Here is a 16,634-nt window from a genome sequence, read left to right on the forward strand (position 1 = left end):
AAGTTAAGTAGGTCGTAAGACCCAACTACACTCCAACTAGGCGTCGAGGCCGACCAACCTTAGGTCCGAACCGAACCGTTACCTTCGTTGGCGTCGAAGACTAGTCTCCTCTCCTCTCTCTCTCTCTCTCGTCTTTCAGCTGGCCTTGTCACACTTCTTCCCCCATGGACGGTCTCGACTCGTAAGTCAGATGCTTACAGATGAGTACCATCATCAGCTATCTTTTTTGTCAAGGCCACATAAGCCTGTGGCAAAGCAAACTCTCTCCATCATACTCAGCTTAGAATAATCACTCACTGCCACAATTCCTAAAAAATAATACCTCGTCTTTGCCCAAAGAAACACATGGGTCGATAACAACAAACCAACCCAAGAACAAACAGTTGCTCGGATTGAAGCAGACGATGCCATGTGGCAGTCTCCCCAGGCTAGTCCCCTACGGAGAAAAAGGGAAAGCAATCATTAGTCTAGCCCTCCCGTGGCAGATCCTGCTCCTCCGAATGGTATAGGACTGGGACTGATCGGCAGGCTTGGCTCACCCTAGACCAGACCTGCGTGAAATAAACAGGAAAAACCGCTTTGAAGGCCTCAAGACGGAATATGTATGTTGTACTGTACATACTTAATTGCTGACCTTTTCTCCACTTGATGTCTCGTGTCGTGGCTCACTACGACTCTGTCTTATTTCAATAGCTCATCCTGTTTGTGGTGGCTTTTGTTTTAATGTTTCTCGAGCTGTCAGTCAACGTCAGGCTTTGTCTGGTTCCGATTGTCGGGGTCCCCAAGATTTCACCCCGCAACTTGAGCTTGTCTTGGCAAATACGTAGGTAACACTCAAACGGTCATGAAGACAGTTCCGATATGAACCGAGTCATGAGGATTTGAGTGTAAAGGTTACAGTTCTCAAGAGGGTTACTTGCACCAGCCGGAGATGCTGTGTTCAACGTTTAACACAGCACAGAGTAGTATATACCCTATAACTTGATACCGTTAAAGTTGCGCAATCCCTGCCTCATCGACTCAATCACCCCATCGAACTAATCGAGCCCCGGATCTTTCTTAGCCCAGATCACGGACAATCATGTCATCTCAGTCCAGTCCCTAAAGCCCCCAATTCGATTCAATTCCTCCATGTCAACAATAGACATGACATCTAATATCCTAATCATCACCCATTGAGAAAAAGCAAGTAACAATTCAATTCCCCGCGTCAATTCCGGATCTCCGTAGTGTCTCCACCAAATTATCCCGCACCGTCGGCGTCGGTACTCGTAACGCAACCTCACATCATCACTCAATCACATCAACATTTGTAAAATCATGTCCTCAATATCCTCCCTCTGTGCCGCGCTGCAGACTTCCACGACACACGTCGTAGACGGTCTGCGCAACTTCGTCACGTACTATCCGCAGGCGAGGCTGGACCTTGCTAGCTTGTCCCGGGAGCTCGCGGAACTGCAGATGGTAGCGAGGCTGCTGCATCATAACGCCCAGGCCCTGGAGTCCGGAAGCGCGCCGCTGCCGGGAAGGTTGGATGAGGCGATCAAGGGGGTCGTTAGTGAGGCTGGGGAGTTGTTGGAGGAGGCGGATGACGCGTTGGATACGGGAAGGACGGCAGAGGAGAGGACGCCCTCGTGGTTGGAACACACTGCCGAGAGGTTGTCGCCCTTTGCAAAGTTGCTTGAGGGTTTGAGAAGTGGGATGAGTCTAGGACTTGACTGTGTGTTACTGTAAGTTCACCTCTTTCCATTTCATAAGATGTTCACTAACATTCTCATAGAGCCATCAATTCTCAGCCTCATGATGGTGAGAGAGAACTTCCCGGTTATAGCAGCTCTCAGATCCTTCAAGAGGCATCAACTATTCGCTCACGATTCCTCCAAGAACCAGACAGTGAAGATCCTCGCTTTGAGAGCCAACGATCCATCATCACGGAATTTATCGAGGCTACTCAAGCCTTTATCTCAGAAAGCTCATCTGCTGCTCCACCACCAATTGATGATGCCGAGAGTCGAGACCACAGCAACAGCAGCATCGCTAATCCAGAGTAAGTCCTCTCTCACAGATATTTCTCAGTATATTAACGTCTCAGGACAATTGCGTCGTCTCCTCACTCAGAGACGAATGAGCCGCCTATTCCGGATTACAACGCCATCGGTATAACCTCTACAACACCCCTCCGCATCTCACTCCGCCACCTCGCCAAGAAAGAACTCTCCAACCATGAAGTCGTCGAAACTGCGTATGTATCTCGCCACAACGCCCCCACAATCGCAATCTCAACCCTCGAGTCTCCCACGCGCTTCTACGACATAAGCGCCAATCAGGTTTCATGCTTGCAGAACCAGCACGGCGTTAACATGATCTTCTCGCGCAATGGTCGTCAGTGGGCATATCTTAGCGAGGAAGACGGCAAGGGTCTCAATGCGGCGAGCCATGATGGCATCAACTTCAAGAAACCGGTTGTTTACCTTGGCGACTACATCAACGGACGGAAGATCCCGGTTTGTAAATGGCCTGGTGGAAAGCCACTTGCGTTCTCGCAGGACGGGAATTGGCTTGCGGTGGGAAGCACGAGAGGTCGGGTTGGGCTCATGGACTGCAGTGCGAATATGAACAAGGCGAGCGTTGTGATTCCGTGTCATATGGATGAGGTTACACATGCTGTGTTCACACCAGACAGCAAGCTTCTCATCACACAATCTCGCGACGGCACGATTCGCATAACGAATGTGGAAACCCGCGCATCGATCGCCAAGCTCGAGACCGATACCTGGAAGAAGCCCGTGTTCCTCGGAACGTCGCCCGATGGAGAAGTCATCGTTTCGTTATGGGGCGACACGGTGTTCCACTGGAACCACGGCACCGCAGCCCTCGAGTCGTACAACCTCAGCGGGCGAAGAACACGCGAGGGCTGGCCCATCGCTGTATCGGCGGACTGTCGCTTCTTGTGCTGTAGAACAGATGACGGTGTCGATGTAAGTGATACGTACTCGGGAAGAGTGCTGTATACGATTAAGTTTCAGAGCGGGTTTGTCACGGCGGCGTCGTTTAGTTGGGATGGGAAATACTTGATTCTTGGAAAGGCGGCGTCGTGGATGGGACTCAAGATGGGAACTTCGACTTTGGATATTTGGGAATTGGTATTCTAGGCGTTTAAAATGGGCTGTAAGTTGGATATATGTACGCTACAGAGAAAAGTTATGAACCAGAATTTGACATTGATGTTTGTGTAAGTTTACTAGTAAAGTCGCTGAGAGCATTGTCATAGATATACTATTTACTCGACCTCCCTCCATCTCGCCTCAAGCATCTGTATCCTCATAAGAGGCCCTCCGCTCATGACCTCCGCCGCAGCCTCTCTCGACTGTCTATCATACGAATACCCCTGCATAACCCATTCATTTGCATGGCCATACCCAGCATACGAGTTTCCAACAGTATAGCTATGTCCCATAGTAGCATCTTGAGCCCATCCCATGCTCTTATAAAAGGTACCCTGTGTGCCCAACATCTGCGCCTGCATGGCTGCTATCTTTTGCTGATTGAGGATCTGCTTACATTGCATGATTGTCTGCGTGTAAACGACATGTCTTTGCTCTCCAGCAGCCAAGAGACCTTCTAGATCCCCAGTTTTGCAGGCCTCGGCGTAAAGACCTCTCATACGCGGTGAGTAGATATCGCACATACGCTCCTTTTCTGGCTCTCTCACGCCAACGAGTGCAAAGCGAGGCTCGAGTGCTGTTCCCTTTGCGAAAGAAGCATAGCAATCTTCACAGATAGCCAAGACTCCCCATCCCCACCATCGTCTATTCTTGCTAAAGTTCTTCCTTGGACATTGTTGAACATGGCCCCATTGTGCAGTCCAGTCAAGGAAGAGCTTGCTGTCTCCCCAATTTCGTGCGCTAACATATGCTTCGAGAGCCTGAACTGCTCGTGGATGGCCCAAGCTGAAGCCGCAGAGATACAATTCGTCTGGCTTGGTGCTGTTGTCTTTCATGAACCATCGTGCCCCTCCAATTGGTTTGATGATGCCCTCATAACACGCCGCGCATATTCCCCAGCCGGGAGGATCGTTGATAGGTGTATACCACGAGCTTCCTTTCGTTCCCTCCCTGTTGCAAACAGGGTACTTGTCCATTTCCCACGCTGCATTCCAAAAAAGACTTCTATCCTCATCATCCAGTGCCTGATGCATTGGAATGATGTGGTTCAACTGCCCAAGAATACACCTGGTCTGGAAGTTTCCTCCAGCAACCTGCTGCCATTTATCCTGATCCTCAGAAGCATAGAAGTAGTCGTGATAACACGCTGCACAAGCCTGTAGGTCCCTCGGTCCATTTTTAGGCTTGTACCATACACGCTCATTGGCGTTGATAGTGTCGATCTTGGGACATTCCGGTATTTGTGCGCGCTGGTTGAACTCTTGACAGAATTGGGCCCATTTGTTCTCTTTCGCATAGTCCATGAACTTGCGTTTGAGGAACCATACGCTTAGATCACAATAAGCACCGCCTTCATTGGGTAAGAGCTGATAATACTTGGCAAACGACGAAGTTATGAGACCATCCTCGAAGCAAGCCTCACAAATTGTCCCGTTTGGAATATCAGCTGCTTTGTACCACGACTCTCCCTCGGTGATGTTTTGTTCCCTGCAGTCTTTGATGATGATTCGCCTCTTCATAAACTCGACAAGCTTGTCAAGACTACCAGACTCAACGGCTTCGGGGAGTAATGTATCTTTGATCCGCCTGGTGTTAAATCGACATCTGCGCTTATTTCCATCGTCGTAGAAGACCTTTCGGAACGAGTCCCTGAATTTGGTGTCGTAGATAAGATCTAAATAGCAGCGAACACAAATGACGAACTCTGGTACAGCAGCGTGATAGAACCAGTGTTGGGGGAAAGATGTTAGTGAGCCCGAGCATTCGAGACCAGCCTTTGCACCGCAAGCATGCAGCTGTGCTGGTTCGGGGGTTCTGACGCGAAGAGGCTTTGGCGCAGAGACGGGCCTGGGTTGAACGATAGGTTGTTGTTGAGGTGGACTTTGAACAGATGGAGGTGGCGGATAAGATAGGTTGCTTGCCTGTTGCGGTTGAGGACTTGCTGGAGCTGGTGCGTGATACGAGTTCCGTTGCCTTGTGTGCTCCTGAACTCTCGGAGAAGGTTGTGCTTGAGGGCTCTGCGGTGGTGGAGGATAGTATGGTGTCTGCTGCGAAGCCTGCCCAGGAAGAACGACAGCAGGCGACACATACCCACCAGACTGTAGTTGGATAGGGGTCGCAGCCCGAGCAGGAGGAGGTCCAGGTGTAGGGGGTGGTATATAGCTTTGCAAAGGGCTAGAAAGCGCTTGTGTCTGACTCTGTGGCAAAAGATACGAGTTCTGAGCCGGCGGAGCTACATATGATACTGGCCTCCCAGCTGTAGAAACAGGCCTTCTCGGTAAAGGCGGTGCAGCATCCTCCACGTCCGTATTAATCCTCGGTGGCAACGGTGGTCTCTCCCCCTCTTGTCTCTGCTTCTGTATCTCATCATACAATCTCTGCTGTTCTCTCACCAGCTCCTCCTCCGCAAGTTGATAGTTCCTAGCCTCTTCAGCTCTCAGCTTCTCTAGCTCCTGGGCCTGCTTCTCTTGTTCGATTCTCATGTTGGCGAGATCTTCTGTAGCTTTCTTCATTTCAGCTTCGTACTCTGCTTTGTAGTGCGCTGCGAGACGCTCTGCTTCGCGCCATTGTGTTTCGAGCTGTTGGGTATGTGCTTGAGGGGGACATGGACTCTGAGGATAAGTTTGCGGAGTTGGTTGTGTTGCTGACGGCGTGATGTGAGGCTGTGAAGATGTCTGAGAGGGTTGAGCGCTTGGTGGACGGTATGGTGACGGTGAAGGCGGGTATTGTTGCTGCTGAGGTTGATGCTGTGTTGTTTGAGGCTGTCCATATTGCGGTGATTGAGGCTGGTACTGAGTCTGCGGTTGTTGATATTGCTGTTGCCATCCCGAAGGTGAACCTCTCTGATATTCACCCCGTTGGTATCCTGAATTCGTTCCTGGTCCATGATACCCCGACTCTCTCTGACTTTGCTGCTGCTGTAACTGAACCTGTTTCTTATACTCCTCTCCCACTTTACCAACAAAGTCCTTTAACCAAGCCATTGTATCACTTCTTTGTCCTTGAGTAACACAATGCTCAAGGAATGAGGGGTCCTGACTGCCTAAATACCCTCCCCACGTCAGATGTAGATGGGTTACAATAATACCCGAACACGCCCTGCGCTGATCTGACCAGATGAGGCAATATGATGCCTTCCCCGGGCTCCCAAGGTGAGGAAAGAAGACTTAAGACCGTTGTCCTGAGTGACAAAAGACTTGGGTAAACTTAATATGGACTTGATGGATTTAGGTTTAGGTATTTTAGTCTTCTTCGTTGCCTATGATGCCTCCCTAAGCTCCCCAGGCTCCTTGCTTCGGAGGGCACTGTCTCCAGATCTGATCATATCAGATGCGCTTTTTTTATTGTAACCCACAAACAAGGATCATAAGCAAGTCAGCCTGGACTACGGGCGAGACCCTTGCTTTCAGCTCGGTATCATCGAGACTGGGCTTTAAAGTTATCAGCGGTTCAACGAACAAGCTTATTTCCAAACTTGACGAAACAAACGGTCTAGCCAATTATTGCCAAATCAGCAGCAGCCATAAAAGCAGCTTTTTTATACTGCCCGGCTCTTCATGTTAAAAACTGCGAAATGTGTAATTGTCCGTGTACGCTTACGATCAGTCCATCTCCACTACTTGACCCAGAAATCCTTCGATCTTCATTCCTCGACCCTCAAACGACCAGGATCCTTTGTAGCCTGTATCACAATCAGCGGAACACGACCGCAACGCGGAATCTACGAGCCCACGTTCATAAACATCACGAACTGAGACTCGATCAAGTGTACCAAATTCATTAACTCCTGTAACCGCATGCTGACCCCCTAAGCATGGCTTTTCATATATCTTTCAGCTCATCGCGAGACAAAAGGTTGAACCTCTGTCTGCCCTGAGCCTCCATGACATGTATCAAACTTCTGAATAAAAAACAATAGGTATATGCATCCATCCATCCCAATAGCAACAAACGCCCGCCCGCCCGGTTCATGCTGGTATTTCGTAACTATGTCTGTTGTTTATGCGTAAATGTACGATACCTCAACGCCGTTGTTTCATCGGTTGCCCATCTGTAGAACAACCCGTTGCGAAGAAAAAAAACATATTGCCTGAATGCGTAGTCCGTCGTCCATTCATCCATAATGTGATGTATTAAGCTTCTTCCTCAATCATTGCTCGAACCTCGGGCTCGTTGAGAAGGATACGCTTGCCAAGTTCCTCCGGTGGCTTGCCGTCTCGGACAGCTCCAAAGTCGAGAATCTGCATCATGTTAGTACTTGTTACTCTCATTACCTGCGCTGGAACGTACCTCGACGTAGGTGAGTGAATCGCGCTGGACGGCAGCCACGCATCGGCGATCGTCAAATTTGACCTGCCAAACACCGCTGAGGTCGCTCAACAAGTCCTGAACGCATTCACCAGTTCGGACATCCCACATCTTGACCGTCTTCTCACTGCCACTAATAACTTTCCGTCCATCGTGCTGGAAACAGGTAATAGCCCCAGTATGTGCCATGAGAGTATTGCGGCATTTGCCATTTTCTGGATCCCAGATACGAAGAGTCGAGTCAGCCGCCGCCGACACCAGTCGCTCATCGCGAAGGTCTAACAAGCCGACAAGCAAACTATGTCCCTCGAGAGTGTACAGACATGCGCCAGTTGCAAGATCCCAGATCTTGACCAGCGAATCCATTGAGCCCGAGATACAACGATTGCGTTCATGGTCGAGGACGACTGAGTAAACTTTCTGAGAGTGGCCGTGGAGCACATGGAGAGCCTCACCGGTGCTGATACGCCAAACCCGGACAGTGCTGTCATAAGATCCACTGACGAGGGTGTCACCATGAGCGGAAATGGCGCGGACAGAGTGCGTGTGTCCGGCCAACACTCGAATGAAGTAAGGGCAGTCGGACTCATGAGCTGGGGGGCCAGTCTGGATATATCGGCGGGATCCAACCTCAGGAAGTCGCCAGACCCTGAGCTGACTGTCCCTGGAGCCGGTGATGATAAGAGGCTTCTCGGGCTGCATGATGGCCTGTCCACTAGAATCTCTCCCTGTCTCAGTGGGCATCAGGATTTGCAAGCAACGGACAGTACTAGTATGTCCGTAGAATACCTGCTGGCAAAGGCCACGTTCGATATCCCAGACGCGAACAGATCTGTCAGTAGAGCCAGACACCAGCATGTTGCCTTCATACTGTAGTGCCCAGACACCACCTTCATGACCTTCAAGCTTCTTGCGGAGCTTGCCCGTCTTGGTATCGTAGATGTGGATGAGCGTATCGTCACTACCTGTAATGATCTTGTCTTCGTCAAACTGGAGACACGTAATAACGTGACGAGGATGAGCTGCAAATGCGACGTGGCCAGGTTTAACCTCGCCGCTGGTCCAACTCTTACGGATCATGTGATGACGGCGGTAAAGCGACTTGTATAGATGTAGCTCGCGAAGGCTAGGCAGTCCAAGTTGGGGATCAGGGACAGCTGTAGCGGCAGCATTTGCGGCAGACAGTGGTCCTTCCGACTTGTGTTGACGGGCCTCGGGCTGCGACTTGTTCTCTTCACGAGCCACGGCTTCTTGTGCACTGGCACGTCGCTTAGATCGCTCGGCCGAATAAGTGTTGATCGCTCGCTTGCGCTTGGAAGCCCGAGATTTGGAGGCTGTCTCTTGTCGAAGAGTCCGGGTAAGCTCGTGCTCAGTTGAAGTCAACCGGGTTCGCATGCTCAAATCCTTTTCGTATCCACTTGCGCCAACAGGATCTTGCCAGCCCCAACCTTGTATAATGGCCTTCTGGAGTTCTCCAGGTGGGAGGGTGTAGCCATCTCGGTCAAACAGTTCCTTCCACCCTGTTTCATTACGATCAACAATGTTTCGCCAGTGCTTTGAGACTTGAGCAGCCCGACAAAGGTCTCGGTGATCGAGATGAGACAAAACAGAATATCCAAGTTCCAGGGGTAACTGTCGTAGGAAATCACATTTGAGTGCTGGGTTCACAGCGTTGGCCACAACGCGGAGGGTAGGACGAGGACACCGGCGAAGGAACTGGTACATCATGAATGTCTTCATCTCGGTTTTCATGGAGTCGAATGCCTCAAGAAGTGTCTGTGTGTCGACAACTTGAAGTGAATCAACACCTTGAGGAGCACCATCAGTGCGAGCAAGGGCATAGTCGTCCTGGGAATGGCCGGTACGAACGAGAGCAGTCAAGGAATCATCTTCCATAGGCTGTGATTCATCAAGCCACCTTGAGGGATCAAGGTTCGAGGACTGGAAGCTAGGTCGTGTCTCATCCTCGTCATCGGCAGTATGTAGCTGAGCGGCTGCCAAGGTAGGCGACAGTCTGGGACTAGGAAGACTAGCATCTTGGGCGGCAACGACATCGATACTGGGACGGGGATTAAAGGGACGGATAGGTTGTTGTAAAGATCCATCAGCATCAGCGAATGGTTCTGCGTCAGCATCAGTAATAGGTGGAGTAGCAACATTGCTGCTAAAGACAGTATGTGAATCGCTCTCCACAGGGCTGGTAGCTTCGTATTGGGGGCTGACAGCCGAGGAAGATGCTTCGGGTGATTGGTTTCGTTCATGGTGTGAAGAGCGTCGGCGAGCTAATCTTTCAACCGCACCAACGACTTCCGAAGTATCGGGAGTAGCAAGGAAGCCCCCGGAAGGTCTGGATGACCTTTCTCCTTGTCGATTCGAATTATGGGCAATGGAGCGACGAAGTTTATCCGATACGGCGTTCAGGGGAATGGAGCGACCAGGTCGTCGAGGGTTCGAAGTGGGTGCTGAAGTTTCGGGGGAATCTATAGTGGTAGCTCTAGAAGCGCGGGAACGGCGAGAATATCCTTCTGAAGGAGATTGTGATCGATGCTTGGGTATCCGAACGAGGTTGGATTCTTGAGGGGACTCAGATTTGAGCTGAGTGGGGGTAGAACGAGAATTGCAGGATAACTGTATATATGTCAGCATGGTCTGTTCTTCATGGCAGTTGCAGACAGCAATGACGGAGCAAAACGTGAAAACTAACCTGGTGGTCTATGGGTTCATCTTCAACTTCATCGTCAGTTTCGATAGCACCTGGCATGTTATACGAGAACCTGATCAGTTCTGGGGGAGTAGGCTTCATAGCAAGAGGATACTCTTTTGTGTCTAGGTTCTCCAGAGGTACAGGGTCTCGAACGAAGACCTGAGGGAACTTTCGCGTGAGACGAGTAGTGGTCGTAACAGTCTTAGTCTCGACACACTCGCTCACCTCGAGCTGGAAGCGGCGGGAGCGGTTCTGGGTCCCCTCAGAGATGTTGACGGATACTGTTTGGGAAGGTTTGGAGTGACGAGGCTCAAGAGCCTGGCTAGTTGCAGGAGATGGTGTCATGATGCGGTCGGTGTTTCTGTGTGTTCGTGTTCATCCGTCAAATGTAAGGCTAGGGACGAGTTCCGATTCAGCAGTCTTGATGGGATCAGTATCAAGACTGGTTGCGGAGCTCCAAAGGTCGTAGTATCAGAGACGTGCTGTTGGAACAGCTAAGTTGCGCGGGGAACAAGAAACGCGAAAGAGGAGAGAGTGCGTTTGTGCCGAACATGCAGATGCTTCAGCGGAACTTAAGGTTGGTTGTCTAACGGCCAGTTCTAGGGTTCGGTGATTTCGAGCTTTTACTCCACTGGCATCAAACTCTCTGGCCTCGATCGGATGGGAAGACCACTGGTGCCGGCAACTCCTGCGACAATGTGGTCGTTATTGAGATATGTCGACAAGAGGACGGATATCGACCACGGACGCGAAGGGCTTTCGATATGAGGCTAACCTCAGGCCCGAGACCGGAAAGGGGCCAGCACGATCGAAACACAGGAGATCGAAGGCGATGGAGACGCGGAAGCCAGGGCGGCGGAACGAAGGGTCGTAAGGCTATCTGACTGAGCGAGCACGCGTGCACTTGAGGCTGGGGAGGCAAGGGGAGTGTACAAGGGAGTGTGGCGAGGAGGGTGAAGAGAAAACGAGTATAATTAAGAAGAAAAACGAGACACGAAGTAACAAGGGGAAAAAGGAAACAAAAAAGAAGCCGTCGCCAGTATAATTCTGTGTCTCTGGCCCTTCTGTGACTCGGGGGAAAGGGCTTCGTTTTGCTGACGAGGCTTTGGTGAGAGAAGATGTGGTTCAGGCTGATGTGACGGAGGAGTTGTTGGTCTCTGGTTCTCGGGCCAAGGTGGATGTGGACTCTCCATTTTCACGGCTAGGCCCATTGGGGAATAGCGTAGATGTAGACTGGTTGGCCCTGCGTGCTTTCCTAAGACTTGGACAGGGTCTAGCCAGTGTCACAGCGGCCATGATTGGGTGAGAATGTGGTCGTCCTTGGGGAAGGGGAACATGACACTGGACGAGTTAAAGTACCTCTCCGCACGAGTCCAATACGACTTTGGAGGTGATCGTGAGAAAGGGTACTTTTATGCACGCCGTTGCAACCTCATCACAGCATCAGACGGAGTTCGAAAGAGGTAGGGAATTAGGAAAGGACCGCCGTCTGTTCTGTTGGTGATTGTGCATCGCCCCGGTCTAGCGAGACGCTATTCGAAGCGTGCGTTGCCTTGGTCAAACAACGGAACGAACCTGGCTCTACGACAAGTACGGTTACGGCCGAACCACGGCTCCGGCGACGCGACGAATGCTGGAATGAATTCAAGACAACGGAGACCCAGGACAGGTTTCGAGAGTTAGTCAGCCCTGGAACTTAATTTCACCGACGCCTTGGTCGATTCGCAACAGGATTACGACGGTCCAAATCGAGCTCTAGACTAGCAAGTTCCACTGAATCCTCCGTGCTGGAAATCAAGGCCCTTGATGGCATTCAGCCCAGGTTGCCTGTTGCAACCCCACGTGATATCTCCACGTCTGTTGGAACCCGGAGGATTTGACAATGAGACTGGAACATTGAGGCGTCTATGGCAATAGATCGATTACACGAAACAATGAATTGCGTTTGTATTGGATTCTACTCCAGCTTCTATTGTTATGCTTATCTCCCTCAAGGGATAGACCGAATGGGATCAAGATGGATCCAAGGGAGCAGTCCAATAAAATAGGAGAAAATGTGCAGTACGGAGTAGCAGCAACTCCTTTTCTCCAGGTACTCTGGATACTCGATCATATTTTTCAGCTGACGGAGGACCTGACGCCCCCTGTTTGTATCCCATCCCTTGTTGAATCTATTCACAATAAACCTTCTCCTAACTCTGTTTCCGTGATAAATCATAATCCACCATTCGCCGACTCCATTCCCGGCCATCCAATCCTTATCCACGGTCACCGCCGGAGTCCTCGCCACACGGCTTACTGTAAAAATCTCACTCCGATCGAACCTCACGTGCTCTCCGGTTCCGACTTAGTCAGCCTACCAATCAAGGCATCCCCTCGGCTTTTCCGGATTTCCTGTACCGGACGAGTCCCGACACTGGATGCGGGGGTGTTCTGATCGGGGTATTGTTGGGCGTTTCGCCGATTCTAGAGCTGGGTCATCATGATGCGGTTGAGGAATGTTGGATCATGTATTGAAACAGACGGTGAGTTTTTAGTTGACTCAGGGGTCATTTGCTCCGTGATGAGTGTATTGTGATCCATTCTAAATTGATGTGCTAACCAAATATCGCTGACATTCGCTTTTTGTGGTATTCCCAATATCGCATGATACGCCGTTATCATGATATCAATCCAAACCCCTCGCTAACATCCAATCATATCCAAATATCGACTCTCATCCAATGCATCATGATATGTAAACTGGCATACGACTTCCCAATAGCTCACTTTTACTCAACTGCACATCCAACTTGTTAAAGTCGTGTAACATTAGCCAGCATATCATGCGGAAAATCAGCGTACACCAAACATCATCATGCGAGACCTCCTGTTCATACAAAGCGGCCTCTAGTCTGGGTCTGGGTTGCTCGCTTGCTAACGAATACGCTTCACTCACAGCACTGCCAGGTCTGCTAGACATGGAGGGACGACCGTTGGCCATAGGACCGAGAGGAATGTTCTCCACGCTGGTTTGCAGACGAGGGGCTGGCATTGGGGGAGGCGGCGAGGACGCTCGTTCAATGCCACGCATGCTGGATGCTTGGGTACGACCAGTGCCTGCGCGACGGAAACCATACCCTGCAGGAGCTCCAACAAGGCTTGTTCTGCGATCTGTTGAACGGGCAGCACGAGGGATGACCTTCTCACGAATAACGTGAAAGTAAACTTCCAAAAACTTGTGCTGCCGCTCATCAGGACTGGCTTCGTGCATGTCCTCGAATCCAATGGGCGCAACTCTAGGCTGTTGTCCATCCTGTCGTGTGTGTGGTGTAGCCGGGCTCCATTCAGCGTGTAGAGATTGTGTATCAGATGAACGGTCTTCCCCGTCATTGAGTAGACGTAGAACTTCTTGGATGTGTGATCGTAAAACATCTTGGACCATTTCCCGTCGCTTCTTCTGTACCTCGGACTCATGAATCTTGATGCCCAACTGCTCTGCGAAAGGGGTAACAGTGCCGCTGGGTTCCTTGGCTGTCAAGATTTGATCGCAGTCGTCGATGGCTTCGTGGAGTGCCTTGAGGGTGCACATCTTCTCGGTTACGCTTTCGTCCTTGTTGTAGGCCAAAATTTGGTCGACGTGCTTCTTAATCTTCTCGATAATTACGGGGTTTCGACGGGCTCCGGGCAGTGAAATGGGAACAAGGTCCTCATAAGCTTCCATCACTTTGACTAATGACACCGACTGCTTATCCCAACGATCTGATGTCGGGTTGGGAATATGGGTAAACATGCTGTTCTTGATGTGAAAAGTACGACTCAGCATACCGAGGATTTCGAAGGAGACTAAAACTATCAGTATATGTGTTTCCATCAAGGTAAAGGAACCTACCAGGAAACAGATGTGATGTATGCTTCCCAGCGTCTTGGAAAGCACGGACAGCATTGTTGTTACAACCAATTCGGATGAGGGTCTGAGAAATCTCCTCACGAGTTGCCAGTTGAAGGAATGCCAAGTTCTCTGGATCGTCTTCAGGAAACCGGAGGCGTCGCTGATCCAAAAGCACGCTGTAAATAGTCGACACATAGCCAAAACAAAGCTCCTTCACCTGGTCAACAGGAATCACTCGGTTTGCTTCGAAGCGACTCCTCCCGTAAATACTGAAGGTAAACATTAAGCCGAGATCAGTGACCTTTTCGCCAATAACCATAAAACCATTGCCTTCGGCACGATAACGCTCACGCTTGCGGTCGAATTCTTTCCAGTAGATTCCCAAAGCCGCCAACATCTCGATAAGATGGCACATCGTGGTCGTCGCGTAGGGGCGTAGAACAGTCGCAGGCATTGTATCCCAGCTCTTACGTTTCCGTTGAAGAGCTACTGTCATGGTATGTGCATCATATAGACTGGGAGGGTTGGTGGGAAGATCGTGGTGCTGTGACTGCGCATTGGGAGGCCCAACTTGTTTATGCATGCCCTCATATTGGCTCTTCTGCCACTTTTCCGATTCATGCTCCATTCGCTGCACAGCGCTGAGAAGCAGTGTCCACGAAGCTCGCTCATTATCAGCAGTATGGATACGCTCTCGTTTCGTCTTGTTGGCATATTCCTCTCTTGGATTTATGTCCAGCTCAGACCACGTATTTTCGAGACTCTCAGGACTTCCGTCTAGAAAGTATATCTCTGCTCCACGAATTGGGCCATGTTGGTTGTCTGGGGGCGAGACGAAGATCACAGGGGCCTCAAACTCGACCTCGAAACGGAGCTCGTCCCAGGAGAAGCGACGAGTTTTTGTGAGTGCCCATTTTCCCATGACCTTCTCGTTGCATTGAGCGTATCCTGCGGCAGAGGCATAGTATTGTTGCATGACCTGCATAAAGGTAGCTGCCAGAGCAACCAAAGACACGAGGAGAGCCACGATGGCCACCACGACTTCGGGGTCCGCTTCAGCCATGGTCTTGAGGTTGCGATATTCTCTCGGCCTGTTCGTTCGTTCGTTCGTTCGTCTCGGTCTGAGATGATTGGTACCACGTAGGAGAACGGCTGTTCGGGGTCGTGAAGTGCCGGACAATCCAGCAATCAATTATGGGCACACTGTCCCTGCTCGTCACGGACTCGAAGGCTGAGTTCGACAGAGGTCAACGCGACATGAAGCAATCGTCTCGCACAGCCGTAAACCAATTCCGGCGTAGTTAGTCATTCAAGGCGTCGCCATCATCACAAAGTAGAAGAAGGCAGAAGAAATGTTGAAAGGAGAACAAGCTGGACAAACCCACAGGCGCAGAGCCTGGTTTGAACTTCGCAGTCGCGCATCTTTCTTAACAAGGACAGGGGATGACACCCAGGGCTGTAGAGTCCAGGGTTCAATTGGGTCAAGTGCTTATTGAGTGGATACAAGGGAAACGTTTGGGGGCTGTGGCCGCATCGAGGGCTGCAGGCCTCAACTCAGGAGGTCGAGTAGCGTTGAATAAAAGGGTTTAGGCAACGGATTTTATATGGAATATTACCGCGAATTTATGCATACTTCTTGGGTTTTAAAGTGAAACCTTGAGAAGGGAAGCTCTGACTGGAATTTTACCTCACCAGGCCATGAGTCTTAGTTTGAGTTAGGTTGCGGCCCGTCATGACGTTGCGGCTGATAGCCTTAAGCTTTAGCGGATTTCGCCCTGAATGGTTGATTGACTGTGGGGAGCGGGCACTAAAGTCATCCCGTATCGGCTCGCATCAACATCTCAGCCTCAATCAGATGGATTATTAGGTGGCAATGGGGAAAGATGAACGCTTCATGATGGCCGTTCGATTATGAAGCTAAGATATTCCTGATGCCATAAGTATCGGGTGCAATGGTGCTAATTCTGACGATCAAGTATACTCAGTAATAACACACGGTTGTTGGAACACCTCCTTCAAGTTTCAGGAGTGAAAGAAGGCATCAAAAGACGACAATAAGACAGCAGATAAGACTGGACATGCAATGCATTAGCTGAATGTCTATTGTACTGATTCCATCCCTTGGCAGGGCTCGCAAGTCTGAAAACCCTCTGTCAATAAATATGTATCATGTGGAATTGGAGCCACCCTACAGCTTCTCCTTACGCCTCGGTTACTCTCCCCATCCGATTCGGTGCAACATGATTACTCCAGGCCACGACATTATCGTCCCTATCAAAACAATAACCTCAGCATCATACCTCCCATTATTGATAGCCTTTGCACTGATCCATATTCTTAACCATTCTTCACCCTCTTTTGGCAACGGTTTCTTGACATCCATGTTCGTCGAAACCGTGGGCATCCCAAAGATCTTGTTGAATGCAAACTTCTTCAGGAACCGGCGCATCGAAGCCCGTATGGCGATAGACTTCGATCATGAGTGCGGGCGCAACATCAGCGTCTGGAAGTACTCACGGTCTTCATCTCTGAAAATGATCTGATTTCCTTCCCCTAAAACCTTGTCTGCGTCGAGTAAGAGAGACAA

General features: G+C 50.4%; 5 protein-coding genes; 2 read left to right on the top strand and 3 right to left on the bottom strand.

Annotated features, from left to right (window-relative positions):
* Positions 1-1,320: 1,320 nt before the first annotated feature.
* Positions 1,321-3,152, top strand: FFUJ_14560 (uncharacterized protein; the record flags this gene model as incomplete). XM_023576508.1 has 3 exons in its annotated part: positions 1,321-1,730; positions 1,781-2,047; positions 2,093-3,152. 3 exons carry the CDS (start codon positions 1,321-1,323, stop codon positions 3,150-3,152), a joined length of 1,737 nt encoding a protein of 578 aa, XP_023429694.1.
* A 128-nt stretch (positions 3,153-3,280) lies between these two features.
* FFUJ_14561 (uncharacterized protein) lies at positions 3,281-5,677 on the bottom strand (the record flags this gene model as incomplete). Its single annotated transcript, XM_023576509.1, has 1 exon — positions 3,281-5,677. The coding sequence occupies one exon, from the start codon at positions 5,675-5,677 to the stop codon at positions 3,281-3,283; it is 2,397 nt and encodes a 798-aa protein (XP_023429924.1).
* Positions 5,678-5,835: 158 nt separating this feature from the next.
* Positions 5,836-6,174, top strand: FFUJ_14562 (uncharacterized protein; the record flags this gene model as incomplete). Its single annotated transcript, XM_023576510.1, has 1 exon — positions 5,836-6,174. The coding sequence occupies one exon, from the start codon at positions 5,836-5,838 to the stop codon at positions 6,172-6,174; it is 339 nt and encodes a 112-aa protein (XP_023429695.1).
* A 1,123-nt stretch (positions 6,175-7,297) lies between these two features.
* On the bottom strand, positions 7,298-10,521 carry FFUJ_14563 (related to CDC4-cell division control protein; the record flags this gene model as incomplete). XM_023576511.1 has 3 exons in its annotated part: positions 7,298-7,405; positions 7,455-10,100; positions 10,177-10,521. 3 exons carry the CDS (start codon positions 10,519-10,521, stop codon positions 7,298-7,300), a joined length of 3,099 nt encoding a protein of 1,032 aa, XP_023429696.1.
* A 2,383-nt stretch (positions 10,522-12,904) lies between these two features.
* FFUJ_14564 (probable Modin) lies at positions 12,905-15,110 on the bottom strand (the record flags this gene model as incomplete). XM_023576512.1 has 2 exons in its annotated part: positions 12,905-14,001; positions 14,048-15,110. The coding sequence occupies 2 exons, from the start codon at positions 15,108-15,110 to the stop codon at positions 12,905-12,907; spliced, it is 2,160 nt and encodes a 719-aa protein (XP_023429697.1).
* Positions 15,111-16,634: the final 1,524 nt, after the last annotated feature.

The sequence above is a fragment of the Fusarium fujikuroi genome, chromosome FFUJ_chr04 (genome assembly GCF_900079805.1).
Source record: "Fusarium fujikuroi IMI 58289 draft genome, chromosome FFUJ_chr04".
In the NCBI taxonomy this organism is placed as follows: domain Eukaryota; kingdom Fungi; phylum Ascomycota; class Sordariomycetes; order Hypocreales; family Nectriaceae; genus Fusarium; species Fusarium fujikuroi.